General features: G+C 42.8%; 1 protein-coding gene across 1 annotated transcript; it reads right to left on the bottom strand.

The window, feature by feature from the left end:
- Window positions 1–415: 415 nt before the first annotated feature.
- ppl (periplakin) lies at window positions 416–21,404 on the bottom strand. Its single transcript, XM_079177231.1, has 22 exons — window positions 21,183–21,404; window positions 17,413–17,512; window positions 15,940–16,094; window positions 15,425–15,545; window positions 14,474–14,599; window positions 14,327–14,368; window positions 13,264–13,425; window positions 13,044–13,151; window positions 12,299–12,394; window positions 12,058–12,180; window positions 11,820–11,966; window positions 9,213–9,364; window positions 8,993–9,102; window positions 7,463–7,620; window positions 7,146–7,324; window positions 6,133–6,271; window positions 5,107–5,300; window positions 4,813–4,963; window positions 4,623–4,706; window positions 4,404–4,520; window positions 3,638–3,730; window positions 416–3,545 (listed from the first exon to the last, which is right to left on the bottom strand). Exons 1-22 carry the CDS (start codon window positions 21,230–21,232, stop codon window positions 876–878), a joined length of 5,277 nt encoding a protein of 1,758 aa, XP_079033357.1. The 5' UTR covers window positions 21,233–21,404; the 3' UTR covers window positions 416–875.
- Window positions 21,405–21,656: the final 252 nt, after the last annotated feature.

Raw genomic sequence — 21,656 nt, 5'->3', positions numbered from 1 at the left:
ATCAAAATGGCTCTTTGACCCCTGAGCTAAGTAATTATTCTGGGAGTAGATTAGTATATGTGTGTGAGTGCACTTTTCTAGGGGGAAAGACATACAACCAAGGGTCCCTGGCTGGAATCAAACCATGGAACGCTAACATTACAATATACTAGGATAACAGGACCCATGTTGTGTAACATTTTTACATTTTACAGAGAACTTTGACATTTGTTTTTGAAAAGTGCTGTATGAATAAAGTCTCTCATTATTATTATCATTCATTTTATTATTATTATTTCCTACAAATAGTGACACTACAGCAGCTTTAGGTGCAGGGCCATCACTGAGCTGTTCTATTTAGATATTCAATGCTCTGTATTGGATCTCCATCATCAAATATAGCATACAGAATTAAATTACACAGAAAACATTTTCCAGTTTGATTTGACTTTTATTGAAGATTAAAGAGCAAACATCAGTTCCAGTGAACCTGGGAAAACCACAAACACGAATGAAACTTTTAGTACCCATGTGAATTTCAATGGCAATATCCAATAAAGATATGCAAAGATATGTCCTCTTCCCTTGTACCCAGAGTAAGAAATTAAAGCTTGGCTGAGCAAACTCTTCCCACAACATAAAATGTTATGTAGTTGGCTGTAATAATACTAACATCAATCCATATATTTATGCCAGTACCACTACATTTAATATGCATAAGCAAATAAATACACAGTGTAATTAGTAATCATCGTTACAGTAATGCCAAGTCACCATAGTATTAAAGTCAGAGTGGAAGTACAATAAAACACAAGGAGATTGTTAAACAACAGAGATGAAACAGAGGATATCCTGTAGAAACAACTGAAAAATCCTCTTCCTTAGTATGTTTGCATTTAATTGGTTTTGCCTGACACCATTACGCCAAACTCCTGGATGGATATTTCTTTGTTTATGTACTGCTGAAGCTGGCGATTAGTGATGTGCCCAAGACGCAACGCGTCATCGATGGAGAACTTCTTCCCTGATTTTCTGTCATGAAGAACTGAGGATTCTCCTTTGGGGCCCTTTACCGAAATCTCCTCCCAGTCACACTCCTGGCTCTGCAGGTTGACGAACATCTTCCAGTCAATCAGCCCCAGTTTGAAGGCCTCTTCTGGTCGCATCTCTTTGCCTGTATCTGGGTCAATGACCACGATAGACCTACGCAGATGGCTCTCCCGCTGTTCCTTCTTCATTCTCACTGACACCAGGTTCTTTTGAAGCCTCTCTATCTCCTCATCCTTCTGGCCGGTTATGCCCCTGAGCTCTGATAGTTCTTTCTGTAGTGAATCAAGCCTCAATTCCAGGTTCTTTCCTTCCTCCCTTGGTGCAGACTCAGTGATAAGACGAGTCTCTTTGCTGGTGATCTCGATCTCAGCCCGAAGCTTGCGGATCTCATTCTGCAGCCTTTGGTTTTCTTGCTGCACACGGCCACTTTCATCACGGATGTAGTCCAGTTCTTTTGAAGACTTGGTGTTTGTGAACTCCATATCAGAGAGCCTTGAGGTGAGGGTGGCCAACTCCTGGTCAAGTTCCCTCCTTCTCCTTTTCTCTTCTTCCAGAGTCCTTCCTAGGTTCTCAATCTCAATCTCAGCCTCTGGGTCCTTTTCAACTTGGATTTTCTCAGTGCGGACAACTCTTTCCTTCACATCCATCTTCTCCAGGGTGAGCTGCTGCTGGATGAGGATATTCAACTCTTTCTCGAGCAGAGTGCGTTTGTGCTTCTCTTCATCAAGCTGTAGTCTGAGAATGGAGTGTTCCTTCTCCTGTTGGGGATCCTGTTGCAGGACTACCTTCTGTTTGACAGTCACCTTCTCACGGTTCTCTTTGTCTCGGATCTCCAGCTCAGTAAGTCTGACCCGAAGCCTTTGGATCTCCAATTCTGCATCGCGCCTTGCCCTGCGCTCACGCTCCAGTTCTTCCAGTTGCATGTCAAGGTCAGCCTTCTGTCTCTGCAGTTGGTAGAGCTCGGTTTTCAGGCTTTCCTTTTGTCTTTGCTCATTGCTGATGTTTTGTGAGAAGCTATCGCACTCTGATCTGAGGAGAGGATCTTCTTCCATCTTGACCACTTCTTGTTGAACAATCTTCTCGCGGACCTGAGACAGATCGATTTTCCTCAGTCTGATCTTCTCTTCTTGGGCTGACCGGTCATTCTCAAGGTCGAGGCGTTTCTGTTGTTCATCAGCCAGTTTCCTTTTGAGAATATCAATTTCCTCCTTAGTCTTGGGGTCTTCTCTGTACTGCAGAACTTCATTTACCACCTCTTTAGTCTGCACTTGGGGTTTGGTGTCCTTCCATCTTACAATTTCATCACGAAGTTGGCGGATTTCCATCTCAGATTTCTCAGTCTGGTGTGTTTTATCTACGATTTCATTGCGAAGTCTCTCAAGTTCTCTTTCAGTCTGTGGATCTGTCTTGTATTTGATGACTTCTTTGATGATCTCTTTGACCTCCACTTGAGGTCCTCTGTTCCTCAGCATGGTATGCTCCTCCTGTAGTGATCTAACCTGGAGCTCTGCATCCCTACCACGCCTCTGTTGCTCTACAAGTTCAAGCCGGAGATTGGCTACCTCATTCTCAGCTTTGGGGTCAGGGCGGACGATCTCCCGCATCTTCTCCTGAATAACAACCTTGGACTTCTCCTCCTCTAGGCTGGTAATTTTCCTCTGGAGGTCAGCCTTTTCTCGCTGTGATGATCTTCGTTTCCCCTTCTCGTCTTCATACTGCCTTCTGAGGTTTTCTACCTCCCTTTCAAAGGCAATATCTTTCTCTACTTTCAGAACCTCTTTGATGGAAATCTTCTCCTCGGCCATTGATTTTTCCTTCTCCATCCTTCGGAGCTTCTCTTGAAGAAATTGCAGTTCATCCTCCAGCTGCTTCCTGCCATCCGTTTCCTTCTGTCTCCGGTCAAGGAGCACCCGGTACTCTGTTTCGAGTTGGGGATCATTCTGGACTTTAATCACTTCCTCCTCAGTGATCACCTCCTGTTCTTTGTTCTTCTCTTCAGCTAGAAGTGTCACCTGCTTTTGTATCAGAATCAGCTCATTGTCTTTCGTCAACTTCTGCCTTCTTATCTCTTCAAGCTCTTCCCGAAGCTTGCGCATTTCCTCCTCCTGATCACGATCTCTTTCTATGCGCAAGACCTCCTTGACCGTGTATTGCTGTGCCCCTTCTTTGACCTCTGTCTCAAGGCCACGCAACTTCAACTTCAAGGTCTCAAGTTCATTCACTAGGACATGGGTAGTGCGGCGCTCTTCTGAAAGTTTCTGTTGGACCTTATGGACTTCCTCATCTAGCTGGGGGTCAGCAACCTTTTTGATCAGCTCCTTCTTGACAATTGTGTCCTGGGGCTTCTGTCCTTCAAGGACATAGATGTCAGACTGGATAGTCTCAATTTCTCTCTCTAGCTGCTCCCTCCTCTGGACCTCATCCTCCAGCTGCTTCTTGATTCTCCAAGGTTCTTCTCCTGGGGCAGCAGCATTGACTGACTTGACATTAGACTGAATCATAGGGGCCTCAGGTTGCTGTCAAGGGTAAATCATCATCATCATTATTATTATTATTGTTTTTATTATTATTATATAATATATATATATATAGTGTGTAAATATTTCACCTGATTGAGAAGACTTTGGGCAAACTCCAGATTCTGAAGCTTTTGCTTGTTCACAGCATTCACCTCGGTAAACCTTGCCTCAATAGCGGATTCCTGAAAACAACATTGAAATTACATGGAGATCACATACAGTAAATACTTCAGTGGTTCACAACCTTTTTGGGAAAACTATCTGCTAATTCATACGTTAAAGAAAAGTCAGACACCCTGATGATGTCATGGTGATGTCACCTAAGTTATTTTGATTTTGGCTTGAGATTTTAAATCTTCAACAGAAAGGCTGTGTTATAAACTTGGAGTGCAGAGTTGAAAGATGTGGACGTGTATCAGTCAAATAAAAAGACACTATTGAGTTGCATTATGGGAAATGTGGGATCCTGGGATTCTCGGGGTATGATTCAGACCAGAGGTTGGATATCTCAACCTCTAATGGTTTGATTATTTTTTTTAAATATGTCTCTCACAAGCTCCACAACATTATGGATGTGCTATACTAAAAGTACCCCTTTAAATGTGTGTTGGTGGATTCAATGGCTAATCTATGCTGAGAAAGAGCTAGCACAGTTGTGTTTTAGTTCACTTAGGCACATGAACATGCTTGAAACAGGGAGAGGTTATGGAAAGCAGGGATGGAGAAGACAGAGATAGGTTGTATATCTTTACTGTGTAGTTTAAAGTACTTACTTATTTCACTACAGTCATGTCTGATGTCTGACAAAATTGACAGTGACATGTCATAAAAGCTTAGCTGGTGTGTGTGCCTCACCTCTGCCTTGACTACCAATGCAGGTGATTCCAGTCTGTTCCTCTTGTATGTTTGAGGTACAAGTCCATCTTCAAGGTCAAGGATGGATCTAAACTTCTCAGTTTCATTCTCGTAGTCCTACAAAGAAGAACCAGTGAACCATTTATCAAACCATCATCTTATTTAATTTATGCAAGTTAAAGATAGTGATGTGGTGGTAAAAATCAATGAATATCTTACTTTGACAGCATGTTGGTAAAGCTGGGCATTTTTGGACACGTTGTTCAAGTCAGACTCCTTTCTTGCAATATCAGAGAGCAAGTTCTGAAAAGAAGAAAACAGAGAAGTTGTTTTTAGAGTTTTAGGATTTCTCTACACCAGGAAATATGCATATGTGAGTATGTATCGCCCTGTTGCTCATCACTCTCACCCTCTGATTCTTCAGCTTGGTCTCCACTTGTTTTGTGTCATCAGTTTCACGGGGCTCGTAGTTTGGGACACGAGACAACCAGTTGTTCAGATTGTCATAATCATTGCGGTAATTGTTGTACGACATCTTAGCTCTCTGCAAGCTTTGAGACCTGCAACACACAGCAAAAGAGATCATTATACACATCCTATATATAGGACTATATGACATGTGTTTCTGTGATATTTTACTCAATATTTCTTCCAATAATTATTGATTATTACTGACTGATTGATTATTTCTAGACCCTCTCACCTGGTGTCGGTCTGCCGGTTGAGGTTGTCGAAACGCTTGTTGAGCTTCTGGACGTCAGCCTCTTGCCTCTCAATGTCGGGGCAGTGCTCTTGGAATTTGGTGGCCATGTTGTCACAGCTGCTTTTGGCCGAACGCAGGTTCTGCTCCGACTCAGTGATAACTGCCCTCTTGGACCTCAGGTCGGATGCAGTTTCCTACCATAGTAGCAAGGCAGACTAATTCAATATACACAGTGATGTTTTCTTCAGGAAAGAATAATATAGACAAGTCAATGATAAAAGGACAGTGCGTTGGGGCCTTTGCATCTAGCACTTGCTAAATGTTTGAATGAGTGCAATAATTCCACACATTTTATACTGAATATTTGGTGATGATGACAGCATCTTTTTACTTGTATAAATCAGGGACATGGCTGTATGAACTTGTTAGGGGGCTCTTATTGGTCCCACACCTTGCCTTGCCCAAGGTTTCAATATGTCAATAAATGAGTGGCAATTTGATGAAGCATAGCTTTATTTGGGAATATGAGAGCACAATATGAACTAAAATAAAAATGTTCTCAAAATGATTTTTTGGCACATTAGTCTTTATTTGCAACTGTATCAATTGGATTGATCAGGACGCCCAATGGCATTTTGAGATAGGGACCCTGCTAAGGAGGGGCCACAAAACCATGTAATACAGGATCCATCTTAGTTAATATTGTAACTTTGTGTGGGAACTCATTGAGATGCAGCAAATATGCAGTTTTTAGATCAGTTACCCGCTTTGCAAAGCTGATCTTTGGAATGTTCTTCCTTGTTTAGTTGAGTGTAAACAGCACAAAACCATCATGTGTGTTGGTGTGCGTGCGTGTGCGCATGCACAGGATACAAACAAAATAGGACCTGCTGATCAATACGTTGCTCCATAGCAGTACTAGTGATCAAAAACACCATGATGGATCTTAAACGTTTCATTTGCCAGTATGTCGTTTTCAGCCAGAGCCATTGTAATGTGTGCCAAAAAATAAAAGAGGCATCTTACTGCAAGCTCCCGCTGTGTTTTGTCGAGTGAGGTGATGTCAGACGGAGCGACCTCCTCCCTGGCCAGCTTGTTCTCGTAGGTCGACAGTAAAGTCTTTCCATTTTGAATGGAAGTCTCCAGCTGGTTGGAATTCTTCAGTCTAAAAAGGTAAGTGCAGTTCTGTGAGTAGATATGTATATAATAGAATAATAAATAAAATAGGAAAGCTGTTAGCGTGAAGCAGTGTAGTAGCTTACCCAAGTAAGCTCATCCGTAAGGTTATGAATAGCGTCTGTTAGCTGTGCTAAGTTGGGAAATTATTGAAATGACTGAAACTAATTTGGAGGAAGTGGGGTTTGTATGTATACTCATCTGTTCTGCAAGGAAAATGAATGTTTTTGTAAATGGAATCTAGTGTCTTTAAAGACAGCAATTTAACTACTTCAGTTTCCCGTTGGAAATGGCTGTTTGGTGGCGAGGTACAGTGGCTGTGGATGGGAGCCGCAGAAAAACTGATTTTAGCCACCAAAAGAAATATCAATATCAGTTTAAGTGTACGATAGGTTTAGAATGTTTGCACCAGTTTTCCTTGCCGTCAGATAGCCCTTACCGGGCTTACTTATACTTTGTTGAAAGCCACAGACAGAGCACAGAGGTTACTGCATCGATCGAGTTTGTTTGTGCTAATGTGTGTCTCTGACTGGGAGTGTGCTGATCGCCATCTAACTACTGTAGGTAATACACTGACTATGGATAAGAATTACATCTATACATGTGTACGACATCATGCAGAGAGCTATGTCAGGTCACATGAGAAAATATGTATATAGGAGGGCTTGGGACGCTAAAACATAGGTAGGTCAACCACATTTTGAATACTTGGATTTGAAAACATAAGAAACACCACTGAGAAGTTACAGAATGATATACAAACCTATAAACAATAATATAATAATAATGGACCTGCCCATTAAGGAATAACAATCAAACTACCACAGAAGAGGAGACACTGAGACACAAATCAAGCCGCATACTTCTCCTGAGAGCACTGAAGAAGCTGGTCGACCTTGGTGTACTTCTGGTTTGCTTCGTCCACCTTGCTGTGAAGTTGAGGAGCGCTGGCACAAGTTGGATTTGAGACCAAGAAGCTCTTTGCTTCCTGCGCTTTAGAGGACTTCTCTGGTTCAATCTTACTGACGGCAGCAGCAATGTCCTGAAGGGAACAGTCGGAGTTGGCGAGTTGTAAAAGGCATGAATGCTCTCTCTAAGCTTTTTGAGCATAATTGAGAGATGTAGGCGTTGTGTGAAACCGTATTTGGATCAATCAACAGAATGAAGTGGAAGTCATTACCCTCATATCCTGCAGGCGGTCGGCGCTGTCCTGCAGTGGCCTGTTCTGCTCCAGTGGCGGGCGTACTCGAGCATAAATGTTCTTCTCCTGTTTGTCCAGGTCACTGACAACCTTGTCCAGACCGGCCATCAGCTGGCGGCACTGCTGCTCCTGTTTGTCTAAGATCACACACAACATGATAAGCTTCATTATCTGGCTTTATCTATTTTCTTCAGTGGCACATAGTGACAGCTCTGGTCGGCCTTAAACATGTGAAATCTTTGTCTGACATCGACATATTGTACAGATTGTATTGTACATCCTTACAGAGTAATTGCTGAGATCTGGGGGGACACTGACATCCCGACAGAAAAGTCTGTCCGAACAAGAAACATTGGTGGTCAAACTGAAAGTATGTTGATCTGACCAGGGCTGGACTGGCAATCTGGCAGACCGGGTACATTCCTGGTGGGTCGACGTGCCTTTGGGGCCAACACAGCGCTTTTTTGTCTTACCAACCGGCCAATAAAGCAGCTAGATCGGCCCATTGTTTTTCTCTAAATATGCACTGGGTGATGACGATAGAGAGACAAGCCTGTCTGTCTGTATCTGTCCCGCCCCCTTATGCTCTATATGTCCTTAGCTGAGACATTGTGTCCCGCTAAGTGGAGAGCAGACAGTCGTCTTCTGTGTTGGACAAATATTACGAAACTATGGCAGCAGCAGCAACAGCAGACGGTAATGGGCTTAATGACTGTACGGATAAATGAATGAACTTTATTGACCATCATTGTGGCATGTCTTGATAAACCTTATCAAGTATACATTAAGTACCTGTGATGGATGTTCACTACAACAGTTTGGTAATCATTTTACCTTTTCGCCCTAGCTTCTTCTTCCAAATAAGTTTGACTAATCTGGGTTTTTTTTATCAAGTGGCAACCTCCTGTGGTGAGAAATGAAGCCATCACGGAAGTGCTAAATAATGCAGTTCCTCAAATGGCCACTTGAGGTTGGCTCCAAAAGCGAGTCAATCCCCATAGACTTCCGTGCTAACATGAGCAACTTTGCAGCAGAAATAAACATTTACAAACTGTTTTAACAGTGTTACAATTTACAGCATGGTACATACAACGGTTCTGGTCTCTATAAATAATATTACGTTTTTGTATAACTCCCTCGTTTAAATTGTATTAAGGCATAAAGTTAGGCACAATTGAGGGCGTGGCCACTGTGATTGACAGGTGGATGCCATCTCAGGTTGCTAGCTGTTGTCACTGTGGGTGGGTGTGTGTGTGTTTATCAATATATCCTCGTGGCCGGATTATCCTACCTACTCTGGTGCAAAATCTAACTGCTGAATCCCTGTTAGTTAATTTAGCACAATATAACTGAGGAATCATGGCTCACGTAATAATAATATTATAACCCAACTGATCAGTATGACGCCCCAGCATGCTAAATCTACTTAGAGCAACAAATAAATCAAGTAGCTTGAGATGTTGAAGACGTGATGAGTGTAGCGCAGCAGAATGTGGATGTGTTCTGTACCTGTAGCTGTGCCAGACCCGCTCTCCCTCTTCAGCTCGTCGAAGCGTTTCTGCAGAGTTGCACTGCTGCTCGCCACCTTCTGCTTGACAGCTTTTTGCTGGTTTGCCAGGCTGCAATCACACAAAACATAAAAAAAACTGTTAAAGCTGCACTGGAATAAAATGTAACGGAGTTTGTCATCCAGTGAATGTTGTTCTTGTACGTGTTCATACACACTCACCTGTCAGAGACTGCCAGTGCCTCGGGGGCAGTGGGGGGGATCATGAAGCAGACGGCCGGGGCAGTGAACTGATGTCCAGCTGCATCCTTTACGTCCCATTTGCTCCCATTGTTCCGGAGCAGAGTGTAACTCTCCCCACGCAAAATCTGCCCCTGTAAATGTCCAACAATTGCAATCTGTCATCTAGTACTGCACCACAAATACAATCTCCTCTCAAACAGTCACATTCTAGACCACAAAACAGCTTTCTTCAGAACGTGGCTGACAGATTACTTATCGCCTTTTAGTAGGAATAACTGAATTAATCTAAAGAATTAAGGCTTTTACATTTGACTTGTGGTTATTTGTGGTATGCTCTGTCTAACCATTGTGTGTTATCAGGAGTCTTTGGCAATCAGAGCTCTTGTTGCTCTGTGCAGGACTGAAATGAATCATCTGAGGCCCTGCCTGAAAACGGTGGATTGTGCCCCTCGGGTGGGAGTGAGTCACGGCCGCAAGCGAGGGAGGATCTTGGGGTCTTGTTTTATGAGTGAGGTTAAAACGGAGCGAGTGATGGACAGATACAAAGCGGACGAAATGAGCTTCGTAGAGATATGCTGAGGAGCTCGGAGTAGGGCCACTGCTCTTTCACATTGAAAGGGGCCAGCTGAGGTGGTTCAACAGGAGGAGGACCTGAGGTAAACCCAGAACACGAGCAGAGCAGAGCTGCAAAATGTTGCTGGGGGGAGGGGGACGTCTGCTCATTAAGACTCTAAAAGAGGCTGTCAGATATGGATCAAATGAATTCATATATTTTGAAATAAACAAGCACATGAATACGTTGGGTAAAGTAAATTAATGAAACAATTTGCAACATAATATAATAAATTCATTTAAAGAAAAGTATTAAAACATGTATATAGAGTATATATTTGAACTAAGTTCATAAAACATAGTTATTGCATGCTCTCTACAGTAGAGGGCGGTAATGCTACAATAAACTGTCATCTGCCAAAAGTAAAACGATGTCTCTCCATAAACTCAACATGGTTCTTTACAAGTGTTTAGATTACGTGGCTCTCCAAACAGACAAAACCTTTTGAACCTGACAAAACGGATTTGTGTCCTACGTCAGGACATTCAGTGCTATTAACTCATTGCCCCCCAAAAAGGGATTGCTGGGCTCTAGGATATAGATATAGATCTGCTATTGAGCTAACCGTATGCATTTTGTAGTGCACATGATGGGCAATAATGAGAACCTGAAATCAGTGAGGTCAAGAGACAACCTACACACGATGAGCTTCGCTACACATAAGCTGAAGAGCTGCAGGCTCTTTAGTCAAAGCGCAGACTTCTTCCAATCCCTAAAGTTCTCATCCTGAGGGGTTTTATATGAGATACTCAGAGTGTCAGCCTGAGCTCCCTACTGAAGGGATTTGAATACATTACACCACAAAACCAACAAGTTACAGGCCTAGTGCTTAGAAAAAGCAAAGCAAAGACAGAGTGCTTAGTCAGGCACTCTTACAGCTGAGAACATCCTGGGATTAGACTGATAGCCAGTGACAGAGAAAATGTGGCACAAAAATAAAGATAAGATGAACTGTTTTCATTTGAAATGGGGTCACTGCAGCACAGAGAGGCAATACGATGATGAAGATGAAGGAAATAAGGCAGTTAGGAGAAAGCTTCCAAAGAGGGAATCGCAAATGGTTGAAGCTCTCTGTGATGATAACCGATCAACCACCGACTCACAATTGAATTGTTCTCATTTACTTGCTTGCACGTTTGATTGTTCTGTTATCAGACGACTGGATACGCTTTAAATTGTGATTTGATTGTGGATCATAAACCTATTGACCAGATGATTTGCTGAGACATCAATCAAATCACTATTTTAGGATTGTTTACTTACATGTCTGGCCCAAATGTCATCACATAGACATTTGTGTCAAACTGTCATAATAAGCATATGAATTCTTGAGTTATGGGCCAAAGCATGTTTTGTGAGATCAAAGTGACCTTTGACCACCAAATTATAATCAAATTTTGAATTTTAAGGTTACGATTTGATTTTCAATTGAATGTTTCTTTTCAGTACTTCCATCTACATTTTCAAATTCTTCTTTAAAGAGGGATTCTGTACGGTGTCATGGTCACTAAGTCAACAACAACACAATTCAAATGAACTAGATGGCAGGAGGATACTGAACAACAGCTTGAGTTTCTCAGAGTTTACGAGCTACACCTGGCCATGATGTCACAAACAGTGCAGTGGCAGGCTACCGGGAAGTAACGCTGAGTCCTATTTCAAGTGCTTTCCCCTTCTGACGCATGCAAGTAGGCGAAGAAAAAAGATTTCAAAATCAAAAGCTTATTTTGATTTTTTTTGTTGCTGCATACACACAAAGTAAAGATTTTCCTAAATACTGTAACATATCTAATCTTAGTTTAAACTAATCCTCGTCGTGTCCTAGGATGAACCAGATGAGCCTTTTCATGATTCACAAGAATCAAGAAGTCCCTGAAGTAGAGGACTTTAGTTTCTCACATTTATTAATGAGCAACAAATGCTAAGTAATAGCAGCTACACAGCCTATAAGCTTTCGACCACACAGTACATACGTCGTCCGTGTCAAACTCGCACAGAGCCTCAACGGGCAGCAGCTTCTTAGGGGTTTCCCGGCGGTACTTCAGAGGCAAAACCTGCAGGCTGCGCTTCTGAAGAGCCTTGACCCGTTCATCAAAGTGGTCCATGGCCTTGGCTTGGTCCTACACACACACACACACACACACAAAGCATACGTTTTAGTGTTGTAGAAGGAGTCAGTGGTTCAGTCTGTCAGTACTGAAGAACACTCACATCCAGCTCCGTTATCAGGCCCTCCGTCTGATACATGTCTTTGAACTCTGGGTTGTACTTCTGGTTGAGGTCTGTGTCCATCCGCTTCAGCAGGTCCTGAGTGTCACGCGCTTCCTTTTGGAACTGGACACACACACATACACAGATAAGCTTTACCTGTTTAAATGTGTGTGTGTGTGTGTGTGTGTGTGTGTGTGTGTGTGTGTGTGTGTGTGAGTGCTCATCTGTCCCTGTGTCTTACCTTGTGGTACTCATCCATGTGTTTGAGGTGATTTTCCTCACAGATGAGCAGGTTCAGGTACTCCTTCCAGTCAGCGTGGACCGCCTCCATGTGAGCCTGACAAACAACGAAGTGTGTGAGCACTTGATCAGTAAAAATACATTTTGAAGTCATTTTGCATTCAAGGCACATTTTGAAAAAGTGAACCAATGCGCTGTACAGTTTACAAGGCGAGGTTAAAAGCCTGCTGCGTGTGAAGAAAACTGATTTTGGACACACACTGGTTATTGTCTTTGAGGCTGGACGTAAAGATTTCAGTTGTGTGTGCATTTCCAATATTAAGAAGTGTTGTTCCACACTAAGTGTGCATTTGTGGCCTAGACAGCTTATAAAAGTGTCATCCCACCTGACCCCCCCTGACCCCCCCCAAAACAACACAGGGTGTCAGTGTTCCAGGAATATAAGAATCATGACACCATCTGAGCCTTAGTAATGTAAACAAAGGTTTGTATTAATGGATTGTGTTACTCATGGATGTATAGACAACTATCACTGGATTACTTTGATAGTAAAGAAAACTTAAAAACAGGATCAGCATCAACTGCCGGCCGTGTTGGTGAGCAGCCAATCTACAATAACCACTTATTTTTCTTCTCAGAACACTGGTACACACGTGTCCCTTTCACCTCACACTGTATCTTTGCTGAAGCAGGAAGTGAAAAGGGAAGACCATTTAAAATTCATACAGGGATGGATGAGCCTGTACCTCAATAACATTCTTCCCTGGATGCTCAGCAGCAATCAGCTTCTCTCCATCCTCATTCAGTTTGGTGACGGAGGCCTCCTTGGACTCCAGACATTTACTAATGAAGTTCTGTTGAGGCAAGACAGACGTGCTGAGTAAACTGTGGACCACATTTATTTACTTGTAGTGTCCATTCGTGCATGCACTGATGCTCATTTGATATACAGTATGTATTAGCTACCTCATACTGCCTCTGGCGGGCGGGGTAGTCCAGGTTGGTGTCGCTCCAGTCATAGTTGGTCCTCTCCTCGGCCTGCTGGTCCATCCAGTACAGCTCATTGGTGCAGCGCTGCATGTAGTCCCGCAGGCTCAGCAGGTTGCGCTGACGAGCGCTGGAAGTGGCCTAACCAGCATACAAACATGATGACTTGGATTCCCTGGAAGCTGTTGCTCTAAGCTAACAATATTCATTTGAGTAAAATATATTTGAATAGAAATATCTAGAAAAGTATTTTAAAAATATTTTAACTGCATATGGTTTTGTTTGTAGAAAAAACTGGTAAAAACTAGTTGACTTCAGCCCTTTATCGTTCCTCTGCAATGCAACAGCAGTGTAATACAGTATGTGTATAAGACATGTGACCAATGTGTTATGTGCAGCTGCCTCATACTTAATACACAATATTTATTTGCTCATTTGAGGGGCTGCAGACCAGCAAAACAGCTACACAACAATAACAATGCAGCATCACTGTAGCTGTTTTTATTGATATATTTAAACAGTTGTATTCAATTTTCACTTGAAGGATAAGGCTGGCATTATTCTATGTTCTTTTTTATTTAAATTTTATACAAATCCAGTCTGTCTGTGGCACTCAGCCCTAAGTCCATTGGTTCCTGCTGAAGATGTACATTTTTAAAGTTGTATTCCCTCAAAGGCTTGGTGATGTCCTAAAACAGCAGACCGCTTTAGTTCAACTGTTACTCAAACAGGAGGAAATTGTGTATTTGTTGGGGACTATTTTCAGCTGTGGATTGATCTACATTTGGTGCTCTACTTCACTGGAGAAGACACATTCGCTGTGATACGGTAAACCTGCAGTGAAGTGTTTTGTTTGCAGACGGTACTGAAGGCACAGAAAGTCCCCAGAGGGCTAAAGGCCGGCTGGTGATGGGAGACGGAAGAGGTCTTTATATAAGACCAGCCTCCAGTCACAGGTTATGCTGATCAGAATGATATTTACACACACACAAAGCACCCCCCGTGGGCTCAGAGAGTGAATGTGGGTGTGGTGGTTAATTACCAGTAGTTTGGCGTACTTCGTCTGGAGGCTACTGACGTATTCCTGCAGAACAAGACAAACATGAGGGTCATGTGTTTGATTAATAAGCTGTGTGGAAGGAAACATCAGGCCTGACAAACGTTGCTTCTTCTGGCTCTCTGTTTGTACCTTGTCTCCGCCGGTGGAGATGTGAGGAGCCAGAGCCTCCACCTCACTGTGGGAGATGTTGTGTTCCTCCACCTCGTTCTCCACAGATGGCAGGTCCTGGCCAAAGCCCTTGTTGTTCAGGTTGTCCTGGGCAGAGAGACACAATAACACGTTGAAGTCCCCTCCACCACACGGTGACAGTTTGGTCAAGCTGTGTATGTTGAAGGTCAGTAGCAGTTCATAGTGCAAGAGCCAAGGGCCTCCACTATGGACAGTATGTAACAATCCACATATGTCAAACACCTACGTGCTCTCACGTGAATACATATGAAAACCGTTTATTTTCTGCTTTGGTATTTTCTTAACTTGGTCACCTTTTGACCTACTGACCAAGTTTTCTCATCACCCTCTATTTCTTCAGATAAATCCAGCGGTCTACTTCTTGTAGCTCAGCTTTGTTAGTTCAATAAAGCTGCATTAATTACAGTTTTTAGCTATTATTAAGTTGAAAGTATCAAAGTATCAAAATCCTTTGAAACTGATTCCCTGTTAGCAAAGTAAGAGACAGTTCCACATACTGTATGTGACGCTGTATCAATATCTAATTGAGGAATCATTTCCTTGTCACAATATATTTCTGGCATCAGTTTGACATCTGAGTTGCTGATGAGTAAATGCAGTGACTTTAGACCTAATCTGGTTTTTGTAAATCACTTTGGAGCCAAGATAGTGTTAACGTCTGTATGGCGTTAGAGGGTGTGTGCTTCAAGTTTGAAAAAAACGTGATAAATGAAGAGAAACCACGAGTGTACAGAGGATTGACTTAACGAGATATATCAACATGTATCAGCCGATTTGTTCTCCTTCTCCGCATTGTTGGGTTCGATACGGTAGATAGAACAAGCTCTGAGTGTGATCTCTGTGTCGGGTCCACAGTGGAACCCTGTGTGAGTGTACAGGTCTGCTTCCTACCAGTTTCTCATCCATCATGTTGCCCCAGTTGATGGTGGGCTTCCCCTCAGTGCGGGTCAGGTGGTAGATACGGTCATGGTCTTCTTTCAGCTTCAGCACTTTCTCACGCAGCTGCCTCATGCTGAATACACACACACACACACACACACATTATTTCTATGAGTACAAATAATGACAATTTCTTTTCTGAACTTAATCTCTTTTGACCATAACATTCAACAATGTACAGTAAATTCTCATATAAAAGCTGGTATGGGGGGATAACCTGCACTGTAATGACTCAGCATTATGCACATTTCCACGGCATCAATTTCCTCAGTGCAACAACGTTGCTCGATTCTAAAATACTGGTGGATTTACATGTAGAGAAACAGGCCTTTATTTCTAATTTCCCCTGTTCCCCATGGTCACGTAAACACAACACGTCCTCCATGCAGCTTTCTGACACTAACATACATGACTTCCTCTGGACAGGTTAGTCCAGATATCACATCGAGCCTTTCGGTTCTACTCACTCCTTCTCTATCATCTCGGCCTGCGGATGCTGGAGGCGCTTGGCGTTGACGGCGTCCTCATCCAGGCCGGTGAGCAGTTCTAGAGAGCTGAGGATTCTCTTGTTGGTGTCATCCTGATACAGAGGCTGCTTCCCCTCATTGATCTTACTCACATCCTGCAGAAGAACACAGTGGACGTAGGAAGGTCAATCAGGTGCAGTCAGACAAACACTCCTGGCCACTATTTAATGTCAAAGTCAACACAAACAGCAGCACAACACACACACAAAGTGAAGAACATTTTTTTGTCTGAAATTGCGTTCCTCCCTCCTTTAGCTACTGTAGAAATATGAAAGGTTATTTTATGAGTGCTTGCACATTGTTAGTGTGCAGAGATGGAGATTAAGGGTTAAGAGACTCTGGAATGAATGGATCTTTTGGAGCCAGCCTCAAGGGGACATTTGAGGACCGTTTTTGGCACTTCTGCGTTGGCGTCATTTCTCAGCATTGGAAGTTGAAACATGATGTTAAGTCTGACAAAATAAACCCAAATGATGTCATCAGAGTTATAGCAGCGTGAGCTGGGTGGCTACAGAAAGACTGCATCACAGACTGCAGGCAGGGGTAGAGTTTAAGAGACGTGTGAATCAGGAGGGGTCGATAGTAATGAAAGGGTCTAATGAAAGGCATTATGGGAAATGTAGGATTCTGTGTTGTGGGGTTCTGAGTCAGGAGTTTTAGGGCTGCTGCTTCAAGTCTTTTCAAAATAAATCGGTCTCTTGAAAGTATTCCAACTTTATGAAATTGCAACACTTGTTAATTACTGTAGTACTTGTTTAATAAATGTAGGAATGTTACTGAGACAGAGTGTCTTTAGCTTCTGTTAGTTTCTGATGTTTGATGAGTCATCCTGACTAAACATAACCCAATCAAATGAGCGGGGAGCTCGGCCGCTGCTCGGCAGCATGGAGGGAGGTCGTTCAAAGCAGAGCTTTCCTTCCTCCTCTCCCTCGTCCTCCTCCTGATCTAACAACAGCTGAGGAAGGTGTGTGTGGAGCCAACAGTCCTCTGCAGCTCTGCATCACACTAAACTCTAACCCCGAGCGGTCCAATCAAATGCAAAGGATTTGATTTGAATCTGTCTTGTGAGCGTACACCCCTCATTCTGTTTCACTGTGAAATACGTCACAGTACAGACGCTGAAGACGCTCCGACCTCTCCTTCAGTGGGACTTCAAAAGAAGCGGATAATTGTTGTATTTTCTTTCATCTTAACGTGATAAACTGCAGTGCCAAAAAGAAAACACATGATACATAAAGAGCATTGCACCAATTTATTATGGTGGCCTTTAATCCTTTTTACTCAACACCACAACACGAGTTGAACTCAGTGTTGGTTCTCTTGTCATTCTATCATCCGAAGGTATTTGTAGAGAGGTTTCTATCTAACTGTGTATTTGTCAGTATCACCAGGTCTCTGGTCATCAGACTGTACCTTGTTGAGGTTCTGCTCGATGTCGTAGCTGTACTTCTCCACTTTATCAGCAGTCCTCTGCAGCTTGTCGATCAGAGTGCTCAGTTCTGTGGACGGAGCGCTGGAAGACAAACAGACACACTTAGGACTTCATCAGGGTAACACCATATAATAACCATTAACACACACAACATCAGAGTTAATTCAACTTTAGTTTACAGTTAATTTACTGTTAACAAGCAATGAAATGATAATTAATAATGTTGAATAATTATTAGTAATGCTTCAGCTTATTGTTGCACACATTAAAACATGTTATACAGAAGGCTTTTTTAATGATTACTAAATGATTTATAAACCTTTAAGACAACTTTTTTAAAACATCTAAAAGATAAATGTTTGTAACATCTTGTTAATGGTTAATAATGGGTTAACATTATTAACAGCTAATACTTCATCAATGCTTAATCCTTGCTTTCTTGTCCATCTATGTGATGTTTATCAAAGGTTAACAACTCATTTGATTATCATTAGAATGTTATAATGTATTTCAACGATAAACTGTTGATAAATAGTTTACTAATGTAATCACAGATCACAGCTGCCATACTTTAAAATAAGCATCAATCACAGATGAACGAGACTCTGATAAACGAACTTCTTCATTTAGAGCAGAGAGGCTGACAGGAAACAGGGTGACATCATTCCTTAAAAGGAAACTAGCAGAAACATCTCGTCCAATCAGCGTGAGACTATCGCTCACTGTGATGTGTGCCAAAGAGCAGGAGCGTGTGAAGCATCACTCCGAGCGTACAGAGGGTACAGTTCATATAATATACACAACTACAAGAGCAGTGTGGTCTGATAAATAAGATGATTTCATTGGCTGATTTAGTAAAAATATAAGGTATCTAGTGTCTACATTAATGTCTCAAATATGTTTGAGGTCCTTTCGAAACAGAGTCTCCATTTCACAGTTTGTCCACCAGAGAGCACTGACGCCTTTATTTTGTCACTGTAAAAAGTCCCACATTAGTTTTTACCAAACTAATGTGGGGGTTGGTCATCCAACATTGTGTTACATATTGTGATCAGACTTTGTATGATTTATTGGTATCCAGTATTAGTGGGCTCTATTCATATTCCCTTTACAAACATTACCCTCATTCCACTTTCTATAAACTCCGAGCACTGCTTTCGTTATTCAAATACATTCTTGGCAAAATTCCATTTAACGCTCAAAGTTATTTACAGCACCCCTCACATGTCACATGATACCAATAAATGTTATGACATTAATGTTACACATTAACTCCAACACAAGCGAATACCATCCAAGTCATTACCTTCCAAACGTGATTTTGTTTTGTGTGTGTGTGTGTGTGTGTGTGTGTTCACTGGTGACAGACAGAGCAAAAAGAGTCCATGTCTGTCAATTCAAATCCACCATCCATCACCCCCCCCCCCCCCCCCCCCCCCCCACACACACACACACACACACACACACGTGTACACAAGTTACATAACATCTGCCAAACGAACACTGGACACTGACTTTCATTTCAAAGCCCCTGCTGGTTTTGAAAATAAATAATATCAGAGCAGCTTTGAAGTGAAAATACAAACAAGTGTGAACAGGTACTGTAGCGCTGCCAGTTAGTCTGTCGAGGCCCATCCGAATGAAAAACACCCTGAAGGGGGTGAAATAAGTCAACGCGCTGCTTTACACATATCAGATGTTTTTGTTCAGACCAGATGAAAACTAACTGTGCCTTGGTCTTCTGAGTGTTAAGCAATCCTACCGACTGTGTTCAAAGAGAATAACCTCATATTACATGCCTACAGTACCAGAATACTGCTCTTCAGTTACAACTCAAGCATCTGAAACCAATGCACCAATGTTCCTGCCTCCTCTACTATGTATTGTGAGCTACAAACACGCTGTCAATAGTTTCCAGGGAGGCTCACTGGCTCGGGTTCAATGTTTTCAGTGTGGTTGTGTTGGCTCTGGAGCGTTCGCTTGAGAAACACAACTCAGATGTTTCCACAGGGAGAGAGTGAAATTAGAAGCAGAAAGCTCCAGCGTTAAGTCATAGAGGGTGTGGGGGGGCTGCTGCTGTCAGTGAGCCTCACAGCACAACACCAGTCCTGCTCTGTCCCAGCCGCCTGCTCCCCAGCCATATGATGCAGATACATGGACTGAGTATGAGACAATGGCCCCTGACCGATTGGGCCCCTAAGCCTGTGCCCAGGAGGCCCGGTCCACCCATGTCTGTATAAGGAGAGGAAATGTACAACAAAACACAGTGCCTCCTTGTGCCTGTCTTATACTTATATCTTGTAACAGATCTAAACTAGCACAAAAACACCTTAGTATTGCAAGCTGCGAGGCTTTGGATCCAGACATCTTTAGATCTCCTGCTTGGACTTGAAGCTGTCATTAGCTGCCAGCGTGCCAGATACCTGAGATCACAGCTTTCATGCACCGACTACAAACTGCATAAGGAGAGCCGTATGAAGAGAATGAGGAGGGTGGAGCTGCATTATCAGGATTCCTCCACCGTCTGTTGGTGGTTATCAAGGTGTTCAGCAGTGATTATAATAAGGACTTATCCTCCTTGTCCCATTGCCCGAGGAGTAGAAACCAATACTAGCCACAAACATGCAAATATATCATGGTTTGGTCTGGACTTCTCTGACGAAGTGCCTCCTGCATATATTCTTATGGGATTCGTCATGTGTATATATATTATATATATTCTGTATCATGTCTCTTGACTCTTGCACTGTATTTATTGTTCTGTTCCAAAGTACCAAGACAAAGTCCTTGTATGTGCAAACCTACTTGCTAATAATTCTTTCATAAATAAATAAAGACTAGCAGTCATTCCTTTTCTCTTGATGGTGGATGTGACAGTGGAACACAGCTCTCACTGAAGAGTTACTATTTAAACACAGATTAGTCCATCTTCTAGTACTTGACCCCAGAGGGTGTTGTTTTTGGGGCCCTATAGTGCTGAGTGACATGGAGCAGCCATGGGATGATGGTTTAAGAAGACATCAGCCTCTCCAGGTGGAACTCAGACCCGGTGGAAAGGAAGGCGTTAGTAAGGTGGGAGAGGCTGAAAGCCATTCCTCACACAGGACATCTGAATACTTCACAAACCAGTTACTACAACTTTACTGCACAGCCTGTGAGCACCACACCCTCTCTGGAGCCAAAGCACACATTATGCAATCTCATCTACACCCGCTCGGTGCTGTCCTGAACGCAGATGATCCGGACTTTAAAATGAAGTTACATCCAAATGATTCAGGCAGCAAATTCACACGAGACGCGATGTTCACAAAATAACCATAAAAGTGACTAAATAAAAAGGACATCTGTACGCTCAACACACCAGTTTGTATTAGAGGTCTTTGTGAATAAACACGACACGGTGTTTAATTAATGACACCTAGTATACATTATATTTACATTATATACATTTGAATAGGCTACTTGTCACACTATTCCTACGACGGTGACCAAAGATGAGATATTTACTCGTAATGTTTCTCCTAATGAAGACGGACTGACAGCTTGTGTCAAGTTACTACATGTTAGTATTTAATGACTTTACCGCAAAGCAAGGTCACTTCAAACCGGAGTTTTAACGTTGGTTCTCGGTGTGTGTCAGTGGAGTCACGTTACGTGTGGAGCCAGCAGACCGGAGGACTCGCGACTACAGGGTCCAGAAGACGCCATAGCTCGTTGTAGACCAACTGTCCCGGAGACTACCGCCACTCACCTTGAAGTTGGCTGCGTTATCGCGGTGGTCTTGGACTTTTTCTTGAACATGTTGACGGGTCACCTGGCACCGGCTTCCGACGAGAAAACAATCCCAACAGGACAGGTGAACCTCGGCTGTGAGTGAGTCCTCTGCTCGTTCCGCTGCTCCGGGTGTGTATGTGTACGTTCCACACGCCTTCTCAATGTCACCGCGTCCACTCCCACAGACACTGTGATTCACCTGCCGCGTTCGCTGTGGACACTACCTGTCAGACAGCAGGGGACAGGTGGGGCCTCAGAGCTAGGCCCCGCCCTCACAGCCAAGCACACTATACGCACACACGCGCACGTGCACACACACACACACACACACGGGCTGATATCGCTAATGCAAATATACAGTATTTAAATAGTAATAATAACTTAAAAGCCTACTAAATAATATAGATTGAAAAAGGACTGTACCTGTCTCTAAAGTATATTGCATATTATT

The sequence above is a fragment of the Pholis gunnellus genome (assembly GCF_910591455.1).
Source record: "Pholis gunnellus genome assembly, chromosome: 17".
Taxonomy (NCBI): Eukaryota; Metazoa; Chordata; class Actinopteri; order Perciformes; family Pholidae; genus Pholis; species Pholis gunnellus.
The sequence above is the reverse complement of the archived record's forward strand: the minus strand, read 5'-3'. Positions and strand labels throughout refer to the sequence as shown.